The sequence below is a fragment of the Apium graveolens genome, chromosome 7 (assembly GCF_009905375.1).
Source record: "Apium graveolens cultivar Ventura chromosome 7, ASM990537v1, whole genome shotgun sequence".
Classification (NCBI taxonomy): domain Eukaryota; kingdom Viridiplantae; phylum Streptophyta; class Magnoliopsida; order Apiales; family Apiaceae; genus Apium; species Apium graveolens.
The window spans coordinates 717,703-736,673 of record NC_133653.1 but is presented as its reverse complement, the minus strand read 5'-3'; the positions used below and the strand labels follow the sequence as shown (position 1 = coordinate 736,673).

General features: G+C 35.6%; 1 protein-coding gene, 1 long non-coding RNA gene and 1 pseudogene across 2 annotated transcripts in view; 1 reads left to right on the top strand and 2 right to left on the bottom strand.

Annotated features, from left to right (window-relative positions):
• LOC141671305 (uncharacterized) overlaps positions 1–18,971 on the bottom strand; it is a 328,936-nt gene that overhangs the window by 279,033 nt on the left and 30,932 nt on the right. The window lies entirely within an intron of this gene.
• Positions 14,284–16,164, top strand: LOC141671507 (xyloglucan-specific galacturonosyltransferase 1-like; annotated as a pseudogene).
• LOC141672505 (putative phospholipid hydroperoxide glutathione peroxidase) lies at positions 16,530–17,250 on the bottom strand. Its single transcript, XM_074479122.1, has 4 exons — positions 17,133–17,250; positions 16,899–17,017; positions 16,655–16,810; positions 16,530–16,580 (listed from the first exon to the last, which is right to left on the bottom strand). Exons 1-4 carry the CDS (start codon positions 17,200–17,202, stop codon positions 16,548–16,550), a joined length of 378 nt encoding a protein of 125 aa, XP_074335223.1. The 5' UTR covers positions 17,203–17,250; the 3' UTR covers positions 16,530–16,547.

Here is an 18,971-nt window from a genome sequence, read left to right as displayed (position 1 = left end):
GAAAGATTTCAAGAACTACCTTAAGCACAAGCGAAAGGAGATGTCTATGGAGGATCTTATTGTTAGACTTCGTATTGAAGAAGACAACAGAGGGTCCGAGAAGAAAGTTAACGTTGCCACTGAGAAGGCAAACATGGTGGAGCATGCTCAAAGCTCCAAGCCCAAGAAGGCTAATTCTGGTAAAGGGGCAAAGCTGGCACCCAAGGGAGGGATTTCGAAGTCGAAATTTCAAGGGAAGTGCTACAACTGTGATAAAGTTGGCATAGATCTTCTGACTGCAAGAAGCCCAAGAAGCCCAACAAGAAGAAAGAAGCAAACATGGTAGAGAATATCTCCAAGGAGATGGGTGACATAGACCTCTGTGCTACGGTCTCTGAAGTGAACCTGGTCGGTTCTAATCCACGTGAATGGTGGATTGATACTGGTGCTACTAGGCATGTTTGCTCAGACAAGGCGGTTTTCTCTAGCCTCAAAGCTTCCGATGCTGATGAGAAGCTCTACATGGGGAATTCAGCAACTTCTACCATTGAGGGTGAAGGCACGGTGATCCTGAAGATGACCTCTGGGAAGAATCTGACTTTGAAGAATGTACTTTATGTGCCTGATATTCGCAAGAACCTTGTGTCTGGTTCTCTGTTGAATAAGCATGGCTTTCGCATTGTAATAGAGTCAGATAAAGTTATTTTGTCTAAGAGTGGTATGTTTGTAGGCAAGGGTTATTTAATTGATGGGCTTTTTAAGCTCAATGTAATGTCCGTTAAGGACGATAATGAAATGAAGAATTCTTCTGCTTACTTGCTTGAGTCTCCTAATTTATGGCATGCTAGATTAGGACATGTAAATTATGACACTTTACGACGTTTAAGTGCAAAAGAATACATACCTAAACTTACTATCGATCCAAAACATAAGTGTGAGACTTGTGCTGAGGCAAAATTAACGAGATCATCATTTAAACGTGTGGAAAGGAACACCAAAGTGCTAGACCTAATACATAGCGACATATGTGATTTAAAATTCGCTCCAACAAGAGGAGGAAACAAGTATTTTATTACATTCATTGATGATTGTACAAAATACTGCTATGTATATTTGTTGAAAAGCAAAGACGAAGCTATAGATAAATTTAAAATCTATAAGGAAGAAGTTGAGACACAACAAACTGAGAAAATCAAAACGATACGAAGTGATCGTGGAGGTGAATATGTTGAACCGTTTGGGGAATTCTGTTCATAACATGGTATAATCCATGAGGTCACTGCACCATACTCCCCTCAGTCAAATGGTGTGGGTGAAAGGAAGAATCACACTCTGAAAGAGATGATGAATGCGATGTTGTTAAGCTCTGGGCTCCCACAATCGATGTGGGGAGAAGCCATCTTAAGCGCAAATAATATTTTAAATATTACGATGCGCAAGAATAAGGATGTAAGTCCTTATGAAATGTGGAAGAAAAAGAAACCAAGTTACCAACACCTGAAAGTGTGGGGGTGCCTTGCAAAGGTACTGATCCCTACACCGAAGAAGGTGAAGATAGGTCCTAAGACTGTGGATTGTGTCTTCATCGGATATCCTCCACACAGCACTGCATATCAGTTTCTTGTTCATGAATCCAAGATTCCTGATATTCAAAAGAATACCATTATGGAATCAAGGAATGCCTCATTTTTTGAGACGATGTTTCCCTGTAATCCAGGAAACCAACAACCTACGACGTCTAAACGATCTCATGAGTCTGTAGATGACGATAATGAGAGTGACGAAAGTGAAGACGAAAATGTGGGGGTAGTGAGAAGGAGCAAAAGATGACGAACAGAGAAATCCTATGGGTCTGATTTTATGACCTATTTGCTCGAAGAAGGTGACCCAAAAAACTTATAAGGAGGCGGTTACCTCACCTGATGGGCCTATGTGGAAAGAGGCCATCAAGAATGAAGTTGATTCAATTATGTAAAATCATACTTGGGAATTAGTGGACTTGCCAACTGGTTGCAAACCATTAGGTAGCAAGTGGGTTTTCAAGAAGAAGTTGAAAACTGATGGCACTATTGATAAGTATAAGGCCAGACTTGTAATTAAAGGATACAAGCAACAAAAAGGCCTTGATTACTTTGATACATATTCTCCTGTAACGAGAATAACGTCCATAAGGATGATGTTTGCTATTGCTGCAATGCGTAATCTAACTGTACATCAAATGGATGTGAAAACAGCTTTCCTAAATGGAGACATAGATGAAGAAATCTATATGGAACAACCTGAAGGGTTTGTTGTCCCAGGACAAGAAAGGAAAGTGTGTAGATTGGTGAAATCATTGTATGGTTTGAAATAAGCGCCTATGAAATGGCATGAAAAATTTGATGAGGTCGTGCTGGCCAATGGTTTCAAAATCAATGAATGTGATAGTTGTGCCTATTACAAGGATAACGAGAACAGCTATGTCAAGGAGAATGACAATGGCTATGTCATGATGACACTATATGTAGATGATCTACTTATTGCTGGAAGCAATGATAAAGTTATCAAATCTACAAACACTACAAGAAATATTGAATCAGACAATGGTTTTCCACCGTTGTCTAAAAGATGAATTTTTTGTTGTCTATCCGGGGGCAGTGTGTTTGGCACTCGTACAATGGTTACGCACCATTGTAACAAATACATCACACAACTGAATATAAAACCTTTGCCTTATTTTATTCACACAACGCATATGACCCTTTCTAATATTCTACAAATAACAGTTTCTTAGCCGTTGTAACAATTTAGAGGCATAATAGTTAAAAATAGTGTTATGCGAATTTACTCCTACAACAGTTTATGTATAAATTTCATCTAGTTAAACAATGGTTTTTATTAAGAAAACAATACTTTAGACAACGGTTTTTTTATTTTTGGGGTATTGTGTTTCAGCTATGCTTACAACAGTTTTTGTAATGACCAAGATATTGTTAGAAGAAAATAATTTTATAAAGTAAGACATACAATGGTTTTAATAATTTTTAATGGCTTTCACACAATTGTGTACCAGATCAAACTCATTTAAAACAAATCAAATAGTATTGTTAAAATAAAACTGTGTCTTAATCCTATTGTAAAAATTACAAATAATTGAGTAAAAGGACCAAACACAAAACTCTTAGACAGATGCCTCTGCTGCTGCTTCATTGAGTTCTCATCATTTTCTTTTTGCACATTATGTTGCTTGGCATATGTTGGCATAATTACGTTCTCACTGGACCTGCACTTGGATAAAGAATTGTCCTTGAACCTCTTTGAAGCAGTATTCGTAATTTCACTTCCAAACACCCTCCTCCTGGTGTCATATGAATCAGAACCAATACTGGAATTCTGTTTTATCACCAACCGCCTTAATGCTGGTTCCCCGCGTTCTGGATCCTTAGGCAGATTCCCCTGGTGCTGTTTTGATGAGTTCTCATCATCTTCAGTTTCCACATTAATTTGCTTGGCATATATTGGCACATGTACCTTCTCACTAGACCTGCAGTTGGATATAGAATCTGTGAATCTCTTTGAGGCAGTATTTTCTATCTCAGTTCCAAACACCCTCATCATGGTGTCATTTGAACCAGAACCATGCTCATGTGCATTACTAGATTTCTGTTTCATCTCCAACCACCTAAATGCTGGTTTCCCACTTTCTGGATGACGGACCTACAAATTCACAATATCGTATTTAGGAAAAATTAGATTCATTTTACAACTATCTTAGGCCTTTTCTCACATCAGTAAATCCTGAATATACCTAACCTTTTCAATAAGATTCATAGATGCAAAGACATTGGTAATGCCATAGAGGCGCCTCGCTTTAGCTGTAGAATTTAATTATATGAGGAAAATAAATGTACAGTAGATCATCTACAATTTAGATTGTATGGTGAACAGTGGCAAGGTCATTTACTTCGCATAGCTGTTGAATCATGCACATCACCGGGCAATGCTGTTGCAGCACTGTCTAGGGAGATAATATCCGCCTAAAGGGACAAGAAAGTTTAGAACATATAATTGAAATAACAACTAGACCTTGAAAAAGGTATGTAAAAGATTAGCATAACTTACACCAGAACGAAGGAAAAGCTTGACAAAATTCTGAGCAAGCAGTGCCAGAGATTTTTCCTTGCGGTTTTGTAGAAAAAATGCCAGAAACTAATGTAATTAGAATAAATCTCATTTAAGGGTAGCCCTTAATCAACATGACAATACCATTTCCTTTAATTAAGGGATGTATTTGAGCAACAGGTATCAACACATATTCCAACCCACAATCATAAACATACTTATTTCACAATACGAAAGTAATTTTACCAGTTTTTGTACATGAAATAGACTTCTCTTGCTGGAAGAGATTCAAGAAACTTGGCAACATACTTCTCTAACTTTGTCAAGTTCTCTCCATCAGCAGTAAGATTTATCAGGCAGCCTTCCTTTGAAAATAGACATTTACTGATCTCCCCAAGGATGATGAGATTTAATTCCAGTCAAGATCAATTTTCTCTTCAAGAGATTGCAGATACTCTAGATAACTGAAAGTACACACAATATACAAATTACATTAAGCGCACCAATAATGGTACAATACTTAATTTCTTAGATACACTGAAGAATTGAAAATATTGTATATAGGAATTTATGTCCTTACTAATACCATAGTCAGCATTACAGGGCGGAAAATTCCCCCACCATCAAACTCTTATCATATTTTTTTTTCAAGTGCCAAAAGTGTTATTCAATTCAACAGCTGTCGTTCAACAAAATTACAAAAACTATTCGGCATTTCAACATATCAACCAAAGTAAACAAATTATAAAAACAACCAAATCACAAACCTACGATCCAAACAAAATCCAAATCATATACAAATACAGAGGGAGAGGGGAGTGAGGGAGAGAGAGAGAGAGAGATCAGAGAGAGAGATGAGCGAGAGATGTATATACTTGGAAACAGTCTCTTTATGAACCTGAAAAAAATGAATAGACATGCTACCAACATTAGAAAGCTTCTTCTAACAAAGATGACATTTAAAGTGTTTAGCTTTCTGGTGTTGTTCCAATATCTTCTTATCATCAAACTCTCTATCTGCTGCAATCTTCTTCTTCCCCATCCCAGACTGATATTAAAATCTATTCAATACCCATTCCCTATCTAGATTACTATCAACAAATGAGGCGATTGATGAAAATCACTGCATCGATGTGATTTTAAAAAAAAATAGGTAAGAAACTGGAGAGGGAAGAAATCGGAGATGAAAGAACGGCACAAGAACAATGAGGGAGAAGAGAAAGTCAGAGATAAGATAAGACAGAAATCAGTGGAGATAAGGGGGAGATATGGGGGGAAATGAAATTTGGTGAAAGGGGGAAATGAAATTTAATGAGAGGGAATGGGAAAATTGGGTTAAAATGTGTAAATAGGTTAATAAATTCTTTAATTTAAAAATATTATTATTTAATTATATTTATCGTATTACATATTAGTGTAAAAGAATTAATTAAAATTTTCTTATTTAAAAATAATAATATTTTTATACATGAATGTTTTTAATATTATACAATTACCTTGTAAATCGGGAACTAATCTCGTTGTTTGGAGTGATATTTTTACTAGATTTTTCTAATCCTGGCGTGCAAGATGAATTTCAAATTTTTTAATAATTTTTTCATATGACTAAAATTGATATAACTTAACATCTATACGGTTGGATCATCAAAAAAATCATTTTAAAAAATTATTTGGTTAATTGGCAACGAATCTTGTTTTAGGGAGTTGTAATTTTACCTCATTTTCCTTATAAAGTCAAGCAAGATAAATTTTGAAATTTTTTATTATTTTTTTACATGGCTAAAATCAATATATTTTAACATCCGTACGTTTGGATCGTCCAAAAAATCATTTCAAAAAATTATTTCGTTAATCAGCAACGAATCTTGTTTTAGGAAGTTGTACTTTTACCTCATTTTCCTTTAAAACACAAGGAAGATAATTTTTGAATTTTTTTTTACATGGATAAAATCAATATATTTTAACATCCGTACGGTTGGATCGTCCAAAAAATCATTTGAAAAAAATATGTTGTTAATCAGCAATGAATCTTATTTCACGGAGTTGTACCTTTACCTCATTTTTCTTATAAAGTCAAGCAAGATAAATTTTGAAATTTTTTATTATTTTTTTACATGGCTAAAATCAATATATTTTAACATCCATACGGTTGAATCGTCCAAAAAATTATTTCAAAAAATCAATTCGTTAATCAGCAACGAATCTTGTTTTAGGGAGTTGTACTTTTACCTCATTTTCCTTTATAACTCAAGGAAAATAAATTTTGAAATTTTTTATTATATTTTTACATGGCTAAAATCAATATATTTTAACATACGTACGGTTGGATCGTCCAAAAAATCATTTGAAAAATTTATTTCGTTAATCGGCATCGAATCTTGTTTTAAGGAGTTGTTTACCTCTTTTTCCTCAAAAACGCTAACAAGATAAATTTTAAATTTTTTAATAATTTTTTCATATGACTAAAATTGATATATCTTAACATCCGTATGGTTGGATCATCGAAAAAATCATTTTAAAAATTAATCTTGTAAATCGGGAATGAGTCTCGTTGTCGGGAGGGGTACTTTTACCGAATTTTTCTAATCCTGACATGCAAGATGAATTTCAAATTTTGTAATAATTTTTTCATATGCCTAAAATTGATATATCTTAACATCCGTACGGTTGGATCGTCCAAAAAATCATTTTAAAAATTAATCTTGTAAATCGGGAACGAGTCTCGTTGTCGGGAGGGGTACTTTTACCGGATTTTTCTAATCCTGACATGCAAGATGAATTTCAAATTTTTTAATAATTTTTTCATATGACTAAAATTGATATATATTTCGAAAGTAATGACGGGATCTACGTATGTATATGATTACGATACAACATATTATAACGAAAAAATATAAGTTATTTATTTCGTATAACCTTAGTGATATTTAAACATGTGTTTGATAATGTGAGTTTTTACATGTCAATCACTTCTCTTGTAGCACATTTTGAAAGCGTACGGTATCGATTCAAGTCCCATTCAAGTCTTTGGGATTGTCAAGAAATTTGATGTCAATAGACAATGGTTTGAACGAAAAAGACTTGTTTGTACATGTTCTTACAATGGATTTTCGCCTAAACCGTTATCTTATATTTTGTTAAAAAGGTTGATGTCATGACACAATGGTTTCCTAAAAAAGGCTTGTTTGTACAATTTCGTACAATGGTTTAATTTTAAAACTGGTGTCTTATATTTTAGAAAATCATTCTTCCAAATTTTAAACCCCTATATCGAATTAAATTAAGAAAAAACGAAATATTCAAATGGATCGACATTAAATGGCTCGTTTCACTTTTCTTTACTCATACGGTGTCTCTATGTAATATTGTAAACTTAACAAGTCCCGAATCATTCATATGTATAGTTATCGACTATATTTCGAAAGTAATGACGGGATCTACGTACCTATATGATTACGATACAACATATTATAATGAAAAAATATAAGTTATTTATTTCATATAACCTTAGTGATATTTAAACATGTGTTTGATAATGTGAGGTTTTACATGCCAATCACTTCTCTTGTAGCACATTTTGAAAGCGTACGGTATCGATTCAAGTCCCATTCAAGTCTTTGGGATTGTCAAGAAATTTGATGTCAATAGAGAATGGTTTGAACGAAAAAGACTTGTTTGTACAAGTTCTTACAATGGATTTTTGCCCAAACCGTTGTGCTATATTTTGTCGAAAAGGTTGATGTTATGACACAATGGTTTCCCAAAAAAGGCGTGTTTGTACACTTTCGTACAATGGTTTAATTTGAAAACTGTTGTCTTATATTTTAGAAAATCATTCTTCCAAATTTTAAACCCCTGTATCGAATTAAATTAAGAAAAACTGAAATATTCAACTGGATCGACATTAAATGGCTCGTTTCACTTTTCTTTACTCATATGGTGTCTTTATGTAATATCGTAAACTTAACAAGTCCCGAATCTTTCATATGTATAGTTATCGACTATATTTCGAAAGTAATGACGGGATCTACGTACGTATATGATTACAATACAACATATTATAAGGAAAAAATATAAGTTATTTATTTCGTATAATCTTAGTGATATTTAAACATGTGTTTGATAATATGAGTTTTTACATGCCAATCACTTCTCTTGTAGCATATTTTGAAAGCGTACGGTAACGATTCAAGTCTCATTCAAGTCTTTGGGATTGTCAAGAAATTTGATGTCAATAGACAATGGCTTTAACGAAAAAGACTTGTTTGTATAGGTTCTTACAATGGATTTTCGCCCAACCCGTTGCCTTATATTTTGTCAAAAAGGTTGATGTCATGACACAATGGTTTCCTAAAAAAAAGGCTTGTTTGTACACTTTCGTACAATGGTTTAATTTTAAAACTATTGTCTTATATTTTAGAAAATCATTCTTCCAAACCTAAATCACCTTCAAAAAAAATTCAATTTTTTTTTAAAAATTCAGGCGGGAATCTAAATAAAATACAGGGGGAAACGAAAATTTTAATTTTTTGTAAATCAACGGCTCAGAATAGTCTATTCATAATCCAACGATAAAGAAAATGTGACTTTTTTTAATTTTATATAAATAAAATTTACAGTAAAAATAATTCAAACCCTCTGAAAATTAGACACCGATTTTTCATGAAAGTTGTTGTAACATATTTTCTAATGCAGGTTATTCAGACAACGAGTAAGACACCATTGTCTAAAACTCTTTTACTCAACAGAGGTGATAAACTATTGTCTGTTATGCTTTGTTTCTAACATTGGTTTTTCTGCACCATTGTCTCAAATAAATAACACATTGGTACCGGAAAACCATTGTCTAAGTTGCACAACAGTCCTTAAAACCCATTGTGTAAAACAATAGAAAGCACACCGGTTTATTGTGACCTAAACAACACTTGTACCAATAGAAGTCACACAATGAGGATGAATACAACCATTGTCTCATTGGAGCACATGGGCACCATTTAGACAACATTTTTGAATAAGTTGAATCACCATTGTGTGAAACAGAATGATACAAGGCTTTTTGGTCAACTACTAATTAACCGTTTTTTAATTTTTTGTGACAACAGTTTTTTTGGCCACCATTGTGTAACAGGTGTTGTCTGATTCAGTTTCTGGTGTAGTGAAAGGACATGTTGAAATCAAGGTTCGACATGAAAGATATGGGACTAGCAAATGTAATTCTGGGAATTCAAATTTCTAGAACATCAGAGGGTCTCGCATTAAGTCAACCACATTATGTTGACAAGATCCTTGAGAAGTTTCTTAAGGATGACTTTGAGAAAGCTAGGACACCTGTGGATATGACTTTGCACCTATCCAAGAACAAAGGTGTAGCTGTTTCCCAATTGGAATACTCGAGGATAATTGGTAGTCTGATGTACCTCATGAGTTGTACAAGACCAGACATTGCATACTCAATTAGCAAGTTGAGTAGGTTTACGAGTAATCCGGGAGCTGATCACTAGAAAGCGATTATAAGGGTACTAAGGTACTTGAGGGGAACTCGAGACTATGGACTGCACTATGGCAGATACCCAGCAGTATTAGAAGGATATACTGACGCAAATTGGATATCTAGCAAGAAAGCACTTAAGTCTACGAGTGGCTATGTGTTTACATTAGCTGGAGCGGCAATATCATGGAAATCCTCAAAACAAACGGTGATAACTCATTCCACGATGGAAGCTGAGTTTGTGGCACTAGATAAATGCGCCGAAGAGGCTGAATATCTACGTCAGTTTCTGGAGGATATTCCAAGATGGCCAAAGCCTGTAACTGCAATAGGGATTCACTGTGATAGTCAATCCGCTATTGGCAGAGCACAGAGCACGATGTATAATGGAAAGTCTCGTCATATACGACGACGACACAGTTCCATTAGATAATTGATCTCAACCGGAATTATCACTATTGACTATATACCGTCAAAGGATAATATCGCGGATCCACTAACCAAAGGGTTATCAAGAGAAGTGGTTGAGAAATCATCGAGAGGGATAGGCCTTAAGCCTATTGCTTAACGGCATCATGGTGGACACCCAACCATTGCTGACTGGAGATCCCAAGAACTTGGTTCAATGGGACAACTAAATCATGATGACCAAATCACTGTGGGGGTAACCCCTGGCCTGTTCCTATGATGAGGAAACAGTGAGACCCGTAAGGTACGAGGTTAAGCTTTGAGCCTTTAATGATCTTTGATGAATACATGGAGCTCAGGAGTGAACGCATGGAATTCAGTTGAGTAAACGCGGGTTACTCTATAAGATAAAGATCACCTATGTGGGAGAGAAGTGGGGCCGCTTCAAAGGAGAATTGCGAGGCACAATTCTTTAGAAACTTCTGCAGAACCAGGACGATGTTCCATGGCCAAAATGGACATACTCATGAGAGCTGAACGAGTCAGAAACGATATAGTGATAAGTATATTATCGTTTACATAAACGGTCGAACAGTTCAAGGACAAGCACGTCTACTGTCTACCAGTAAAGTCGGTATGCTTACTCGAGCGAAGGTTCAAGGAGCATTCTCTACCTATCGTATGCTATATCTGATCGAAGAAACTATCACCAAGTCAAACTCCGTGTCTGTCTGTCTGTCTGTCTGTCTGTCTGGTGTGTGCTACTAAGATCACCAATCTCACCCATGTGGGGGATTGTTGGAAAATATGGGTATAAGTCCCATATTGGTAAGTCATATTTTTGAGCATTATGACTAAAAGATGTGTGAGATATGATGATATTCTCTTAATAATGGAAATTATTATTTTCCATTAGAATTTGGCTCAAATATTATGGCATAAATTAATTTGATTTTGTTTCAGATTAATTGATATGGTGTATGTCTTGATATATTTAATCTGATTCTGTTTCAGATTATTTATGGAATAGAGTAGTTTGCAAGTATTACACCGATTCCATAATTAATGATATTTAATTATGGAAAAGAGTAGCGCACAAGTCTATCTACACCTATATAAACACCTCTAAGGCGTTAGGGTTAGACACACCAAAAACATATTCGCCTCTAAACACAAATCTCTCTCTATCGGTGATAGTTTCGTGCCCGTTCAAGCTCGCTGAAGGTGCTCGTTATCCGTAACGCCGCCGCTACCTCGTTTTATCCTGGGAGGCTATCGACTCGCACATACGGTGAGAGGCGAAATAGCTTTAAGGAGACAGTTTCAACTGGACTCGAGGATCTCTCTTCTGTTTATATCTTTTCTTCCTCCATTTGATTTCGTTTACTCACGCACACACTTGTTTGATTATTTGTATTAATCGCAGATTATCTTCACACATATTGTTTACATCAATGTGCTATGTGCTATATCTATATGTGCCTTCTCTGGACTGTTCACTATAATCTAATTTTTACATTTGATGTCTTTTTTGCAGTGACTGATTGTGTTTGCCTATCCCATCAAATTTACTTTGCTGTTTACACTTGGCAACTTGATGGCTATTGTAAGCTATGCTTTAGTGCTGTTTTTATGTTTTAATTGTTGAAACATTCTTGTTTAGCCATAAAGCCATAATTTGTGTAGTTATTTTTGTAAACTGTCTGATATAAAAGTATGTAGAATGATTGTGGTTCCCCTGGTATCTAACTATAAGCAGAGACATGTAAATATAACAGAATTTTGTATCCTCTTCTTCTATATATGTATATTTTGTATCCTCTTATATATTTGACAAATTAATTACATTTGGTATTTTGCTTGTTAAATTTGAGTAAAATCACTCGATTTTATAAATTTGACCAGAAAACAAAAATGTCATATTTAATAATTCATCGATTAATTTTGACTAATGGACGTCATATTTATAAATATGACCAACCAAAAATGGTGTCATATTTATAAATGTGACCCGATAATCAATTAATCAATTTATAAAATTGACTCAGAGCCATTTGGTCAAATTTGTAATTTTGACCGCTGTTGGTTATGTTTATGTATAAAAAGCGGGAAATTCAAATTTTTTAAAATTTTGATGTTAGCAGTGAAAAAATATAATTGACTACTGTCGGTCAATTTTAGGCGGTCAAATTTAATTGGTCAAATTTGAGCGGTCACATTTAGTCGGTCAAATTTAATTAAATTTGACCAATTTGACCGATTTTGCTAAATTTGACCAGCCTAAAAAAGACCGACATGATTCGGTCATATTTAACTAAATATGATCACTAGCGATCAATTTTAGTTAAATATGACTGAAAAATTTCGGTCATATTTAGCCGTTTTTCTTTTAGTGAATTGCATGACTGCACATTATAAAAGTTCGGTTTTGTTCTTCAAGTTTAATGACTTCAAGATGCAACTAAACTAAAACTTGGTAAGATAAGAATCTAACATGCTCAGGAGTCAGGTCTGAGAATTAAGATTTTCTATTAGTTGGAGAACCAAAGTAATAACTTTCATATTGAATGATGCATTTTGATAAGAAGAACAAAAAAACCTCAATTTACAAGGCAATGAAACAAATTAATTGTGAAAAGTTGAGTTAATAAGAAATATATAAAAAGGTAAAAGTCCATTAGCAAGGGCAAGTTAGTTACGGTACCTCTCAAAGAGCTTGTAACTTCCATGAACAATTGTTGGCAATTTCCCCATTGAATTTATTACTGAAAGCAGTATTTTGGAAGATGATAACATCAACTTTCTGATTATACCAGTGTTTAGTAGTAATATAACACAAACAGGCACCAAAACACACTCTACGAGTCTGCAAGCAATTACGTTAAATATAAACTGACTAAAGACGTGAATTATATCAGTATTTGTGTTGTAAGATAATGCTAACTCTGCAAATACTTGGGGTTCTCTGATCTAGAGCTATACCTAAAAACTGCAATATCAAGTTACAGAAACACTTAAATATACTAGATATGTTATATTATACATGGCAACTTGCTAGCTCACCCAAAACCTTATGACTTAAAGATTAGAGAATAGCATGTATATCATGCTCAGGTGGTAGCAAGTTTCCTCGCTCAAAAGGCTCATTAAGGATATGACATCGGGTAACTAGGAGTCGGGGCAATAGTTACTTTAAGTGTCCAAATATTTTTTTTGAGAATATTCAGGAGTAAACTGCTGACCCTTGGCAATATAAACATTAATCTCCTCAAATTCAATCCCATGAAGCCTAATTAAGAAAATTGAAGAAACACACATTAGATTAGATACATGTAAACACAAATAAACACAGACCAAGATATTTAAAAGTGTGTTTATACCTACTTGCAGAAGATTATAATAGCACAGCAAGGTTGAGAAAGGCGGTTATTGATTTGCAGCTTCATCTTCTTCACATAAACTCTTCTTAACAAATAAGATCACTCTACATTGTCAATTCTGGTTGGCCAGTATCCATTATCCAGGTACAGAACAATAATAATTCTGTTGTGCAACTAAAAATAATTCTGAGTTATTTTCAGAGAAAATAACTGGCTAGAACATCCTCATAAATATTTTTTTTGTACAGTACCTGAATGCAACTATTTATAAGTTCTGGTAACGAATAATTTCGATAAATAAATAAAATTTTTGCTCCAGATATATTTATTAATGTAATGATTTTTAAATTGTAAAAGTAAGAAAAGTAACCTTATATATAACATATCCGGCTAAGATTAGAAAAGGAAATTTGTGCATGCTCCAGAAATGTAAATAATTATATAGGAGATATTCTAATTTCTAATTGAAAGCATAGCTGATTCCAGTTGAGAAGATCTAAAATTAGCCTTTACTTTCACCCTTAGCATGGTAAGGTTAAAAATTCTTTATATAGGTAATGCAAGTGGCGCTCTCGAAGATGTTAAAGAGGCTTAAGGTAAATAAATTTATTTCAAAATCATAAATCTGATTTCCATTTTAAGATAAATAGTCCTTGCACACTTTTTTACTGCAGTGATTGAACAACATTGATCCGCAGTTTTAGTTCAATAAGCAGCAGAAACAAGCTGGAATGCCAATTGGATCTTGCATCATTTTGAAGAAAATATTGAGCTACTTAGTAACAAGATGCTGCCAGAGGTGTTTCTTGGCATCATAATATCAAATAATGATTATACATAAGCTGTACATTAGTCAATCATTCTCTAATAGAGAAGTCAACAACAAGATCCTACATTGTATGCATCATTATAATATTATAATTAGCCATGCAAGCTTATGGTTTAAATCCATAATTATGCATATTAAACAAGTCTCAATGCAATTAACAAGCCAACGTGCAGCCTACTTTTGGGACAATTTTAGTCCTCCTAAGACGTGCCTTCATGTTCAAGACACTCTTCTTGTGTTGAATATCTTCCCTAAAAACAGAGCAAATTAGCTTGAAGGAACTTCTTCTTTTGGTTCTTGTTTTCCTCTGGTCTTCTACCACTACCATCATCTCTGGTCACATTCTCCACGTATGTGTATCCTCGAGAAAGCTCAAAAATCTGTATTGCCTTTCTGCTGGTGCACAACCCAATTTTGATGTCCCTCTTCCACTTATTAATGCTAGTTCTGTTGATGATCATAAACTTGAAGTTAGCATACGAGAAAGTGTTCCTAGTGTTGATATCAAGAACAACGCAACTCTTGTTACGCAAGAGATTGCCAGTTATGTTGTTCAAGAGAACAATATTGATGATCATAAACTCAAAGTGGGCATACGAGAGAATGGTCCTGTTGACATCAATGACGACAAGGCTCTTGTCACACAAGATCTTCCTGGTTCTGATGTTCAAGAGAACAACAAAAACCTTATTGTTAGCAACATTGTTCATAACAATAACAATATGCTTTCAGAGTTTGAATCTGTAGTGAAGGTGGTGGAAGAGCATCTGCAAGTGCATCGATCATGGATATTAAATTCAAGTAGCCTCACAACATGTGATGGCAGAGGGGTTTATGTGTATGATTTGCCACCAAAGTTTAACAAGGATTTGGTAGCTCAGTGTAGTGATATGTCTCCTTGGTTGGATTTCTGTCAATTTTTCAGGAATGAGGCACTGGGAGAGCCTATACCGAAGCTTGGAAAAGCCTGGTACAACACTCATCAGTATTCTCTGGAACCAATTTTTCATTCCAGGGTTATGAAGCATCCTTTTAGAGTTTATAATGAAAATGAAGCCAAGCTATTCTATGTTCCATTCTATGGTGGCTTAGACATCTTGAGATGGCCTTTCAAGAATGCCTCTCCTGATGTTAAGGACGCTTTGGCATTGGAACTGGTAGAATGGCTTAAAATGCAGAAACCATGGGCTTTAAACTCAGGCAAAGATCCTGTCTTTGTTTTGGGTAAAGTTTCATGGGATTTTCGGAGAAAGGATGATTCTCCATGGGGAAGTACATTTTTGAATCTTGAAGAAATGCAAAACCCGATAAAGCTACTGATTGAAAGGCAACCTTGGCATGTTAATGACATTGGAATCCCACATCCTACCTACTTCCATCCTCACTCCGATGAAGTTATCTTCTCATGGCAATTCAAGATCATCCAATCAAGCCGAAACAACCTCGTTAGCTTTGCAGGAGGTGCAAGACCAGATTCTCCAGACAGTATAAGATCAGTGCTGATCAACCAATGCACTTTAGCAAATACTGGAACATGCAAGTTTCAGAATTGTAGTTCAGGAGGTTGTGATCAGCCTGAATCCATCATCGAACTATTCTTGGAATCTGAATTTTGTTTACAACCTCCTGGTGATAGTCCAACTAGAAAATCTGTCTTTGATTCTCTTATATCAGGTTGCATTCCTGTGTTTTTTGATCCCTTCACAGCTTACTATCAATATTCATGGCATTTGCCTGAGGATCATGATAAGTATTCAATGTTTATAGATCAAGAAGAGATGAAAAAGTCGAAGGTGAATGTGGTAGAGTGGCTAATGAAGATACCTAAGAAGGCCAGGGATGACATGAGGAGGTATATAGTGTATGAATTGTTGCCTGGATTGGTGTATGGAGATTCAAGTTCAGATTTTGAACAATGAATAATCTCCTTCTCTATAACAATGAATAATCTCCTTGAGAAGGTAACCAGACTGGGGTAAAGTGTATAATGTCATGGTGTTAAATAGTTCAAATTTCAAATGTACATATGAATTGCTTGATGATAATTTCATAAATACCTGATTAGACCAGAAAATTCTGCAGTTTTTGTAATTCTTTACTAACATGAGTACATCAATTAACAAAATTTATCGCTGTGTTATTCATCATTACAGCAAACATATCACGAAACTCGCCATAGGCTCATAGAATTCACACATTACACTGAACATGTCCCTTGCTCCACAGAGCAAACACTCATAAAACTCACAACATAACTATATTTTCCTTAAAATCTTCACAATCACTCGCTTTTTTCTCCATACATGTTGCAGACGAGGTAGTTACTAGTCAACCATTAAAACTCAGGCCTCAATCCCGGTTATCAAGCGACTCCTAAAACTTTCTTGATATCATTCTGCAGAAGTCGAAATGATCATATGTTAGCCACAATATAATTAACTTGAGTAATGAAATGCAAGTAATTGTTACCTCAAAGGTAAGCGGAGTGGTTGTGGGAGCATAACGTTCAACAAGTTTGCCATCTTTATCGACTAAGAACTTGCCAAAATTCCATTCAATTTCATCTCCTTTGACAGACTTGAGGTACTTGTATAACGGAGCAGCATCCGATCCATTCACATCAACCTAAATAATCGAAAAACCACAGAAATTTCTCAGAGCGTGCCACTGGCATACTGCAGTTCAAGATCAAAATGTGTACTAAAATCCATACCTTACTGAAGATAGGATATTCAGCTTTGAAACGAGTGCAGACAAAGTTTTCAATTTCTTCATTAGTCCCAGGCTCCTGTCCATTAAACTGGTTGCATGGAAATGCAAGAATCTCTAGTCCTGTAAAGTCACTCACCAGATTGTTAATCACGAAAAACACGAAACAAATGCAAGGATTCAACAACAGCTTCAGCTAACTCAAGCTTGATCATAGATTCATGACAGTGAAACCAACCTTGATCCTTGTACTTCTGGTACAACTCTGCCAACTCTGTATAGTTTGAAGTGGTAAGGCCACTGCACATCAAAGCAAACAAATCATAATCCAATACACTTCTTTAACAAATGCACATTTTGCCAAATCCTCAAGATATTATGAAGTGGAGTGAAAATCAAACGTGTGACCTATTGTACACAGAACGAATCAATGAGGTCAAACATATCAGTCAAACATTTTTAATGTATTCATTCTGAAGACAATATACGTAAAAGTAAATAACAGACACACACTTGATTTACTGAAATGGATAAACTGGAAAAAATACTTGAATTAGAAGTGCATACAGATTACATATAATCAAAAACTAACAGCTATCCAAGACTCCTACAAACTAGGAACTACACTGCTACTTTTCCTCCACTAGACTCCAACAACTCGCCACCTCTTGATGACTTATTCTTCTGAGCGATATACACGCTGCTTATTCATTACATGAAGTGGACTTGGACTACATTTAGATTACTAAGCCCAGCAAAGCCCAACATACTCTCCCTTAATCTAAACGCATTCCTGGACGATCAGTAAAACCCAGCTCCTGCAGTATCTTTGACACCGAGTAACTTCCTCATTTTCTCAAACTTCCCCACTGATAACGCCTTTGTGAGAATGTCTGCACGTTGCTCATCAGTTTTAACATGCTTAACGATTATCAATCCTTGCTCCACGCATTCTCTTATAAAGTGATATCGAATATCTATGTATTTGCTCCTTCCATGGAACACTGGGTTTTTCGACAAGTCGATAGCTGATCTGTTGTCAATGTACAGAGTCACAGGACCAATCTTCACATTACAAATTTGATTGAGAACCCTCTGCAACCATATTCCCTGGCATGCTGCAGCCGTTGCAGCCATAAATTCTGCCTCTCAAGAGGATAGGGCGACACAGCATTGCTTCTGAGAGATCCATGTGATAAGACTTTCATCTAAATAAAACGCCACTCCACCCGTACTTTTCCGGTCATCAACATTCCCGGCTAGATCACTGTCGGAGAATCCTGATAACAGATAATTACCCTGGCCTTGAGTGTATGTTAAACCAAAATTCAAGGTTCCCTTCACATATCGCAAGATCCTCTTTGCTGCATTAAGATGTGTCACTGTTGGACGTTCCATGAACCTGCTAATCACGCCAACTGAATAAGCTAAATCAGGACGGGTGTGCACTAAATAACATAGACCCCAACAATAGACTTGAATTCTGTTGGGTTTACTGGTTCGCCATGTTCATCCTTAGTCAGCTGTAGCTTGAATTCCATCGGGTACTTCACTGCATTACAATCTCACATACCAGATTTCTCGAGCAACTTCTTAGCATACGCAGTTTGCTTAATCTGAATAAAGCCTTGTCCCTGTTCGACTTCCAACCCGAGATAATATGAAAGCTTGCCCAAGTCTGTCATATCAAACTCCTTGCTCATTTGGTCCTTGAATCGCACGATGTTTGCAACACTGGTACCGGTAATGAGGATATCATCTACGTAGACTCCAATGATCAATGAATCTCTCCCTTCCTTTCGAGTATATACAGCGTGTTCGAAAGGACATTTGACAAAACCTAGACGTTGCAAACATTTATTCAGCTGTGCATACCATGCTCGAGGAGCTTGGCGAAGCCCATACAATGCTTTGAGTAGTCGATACACTTTGTTTTCTTGCCCGGCTTTCACGAAGCCTCGAGGTTGTGAGACATATACTTCCTCCTGCAGTTCCCCATTCAAGAAAGCAGACTTGACATCGAGGTGGTGGACTTCCCAGTTGCATTTGGCTGCTAAAGCAAGAAGTAATCGCACAG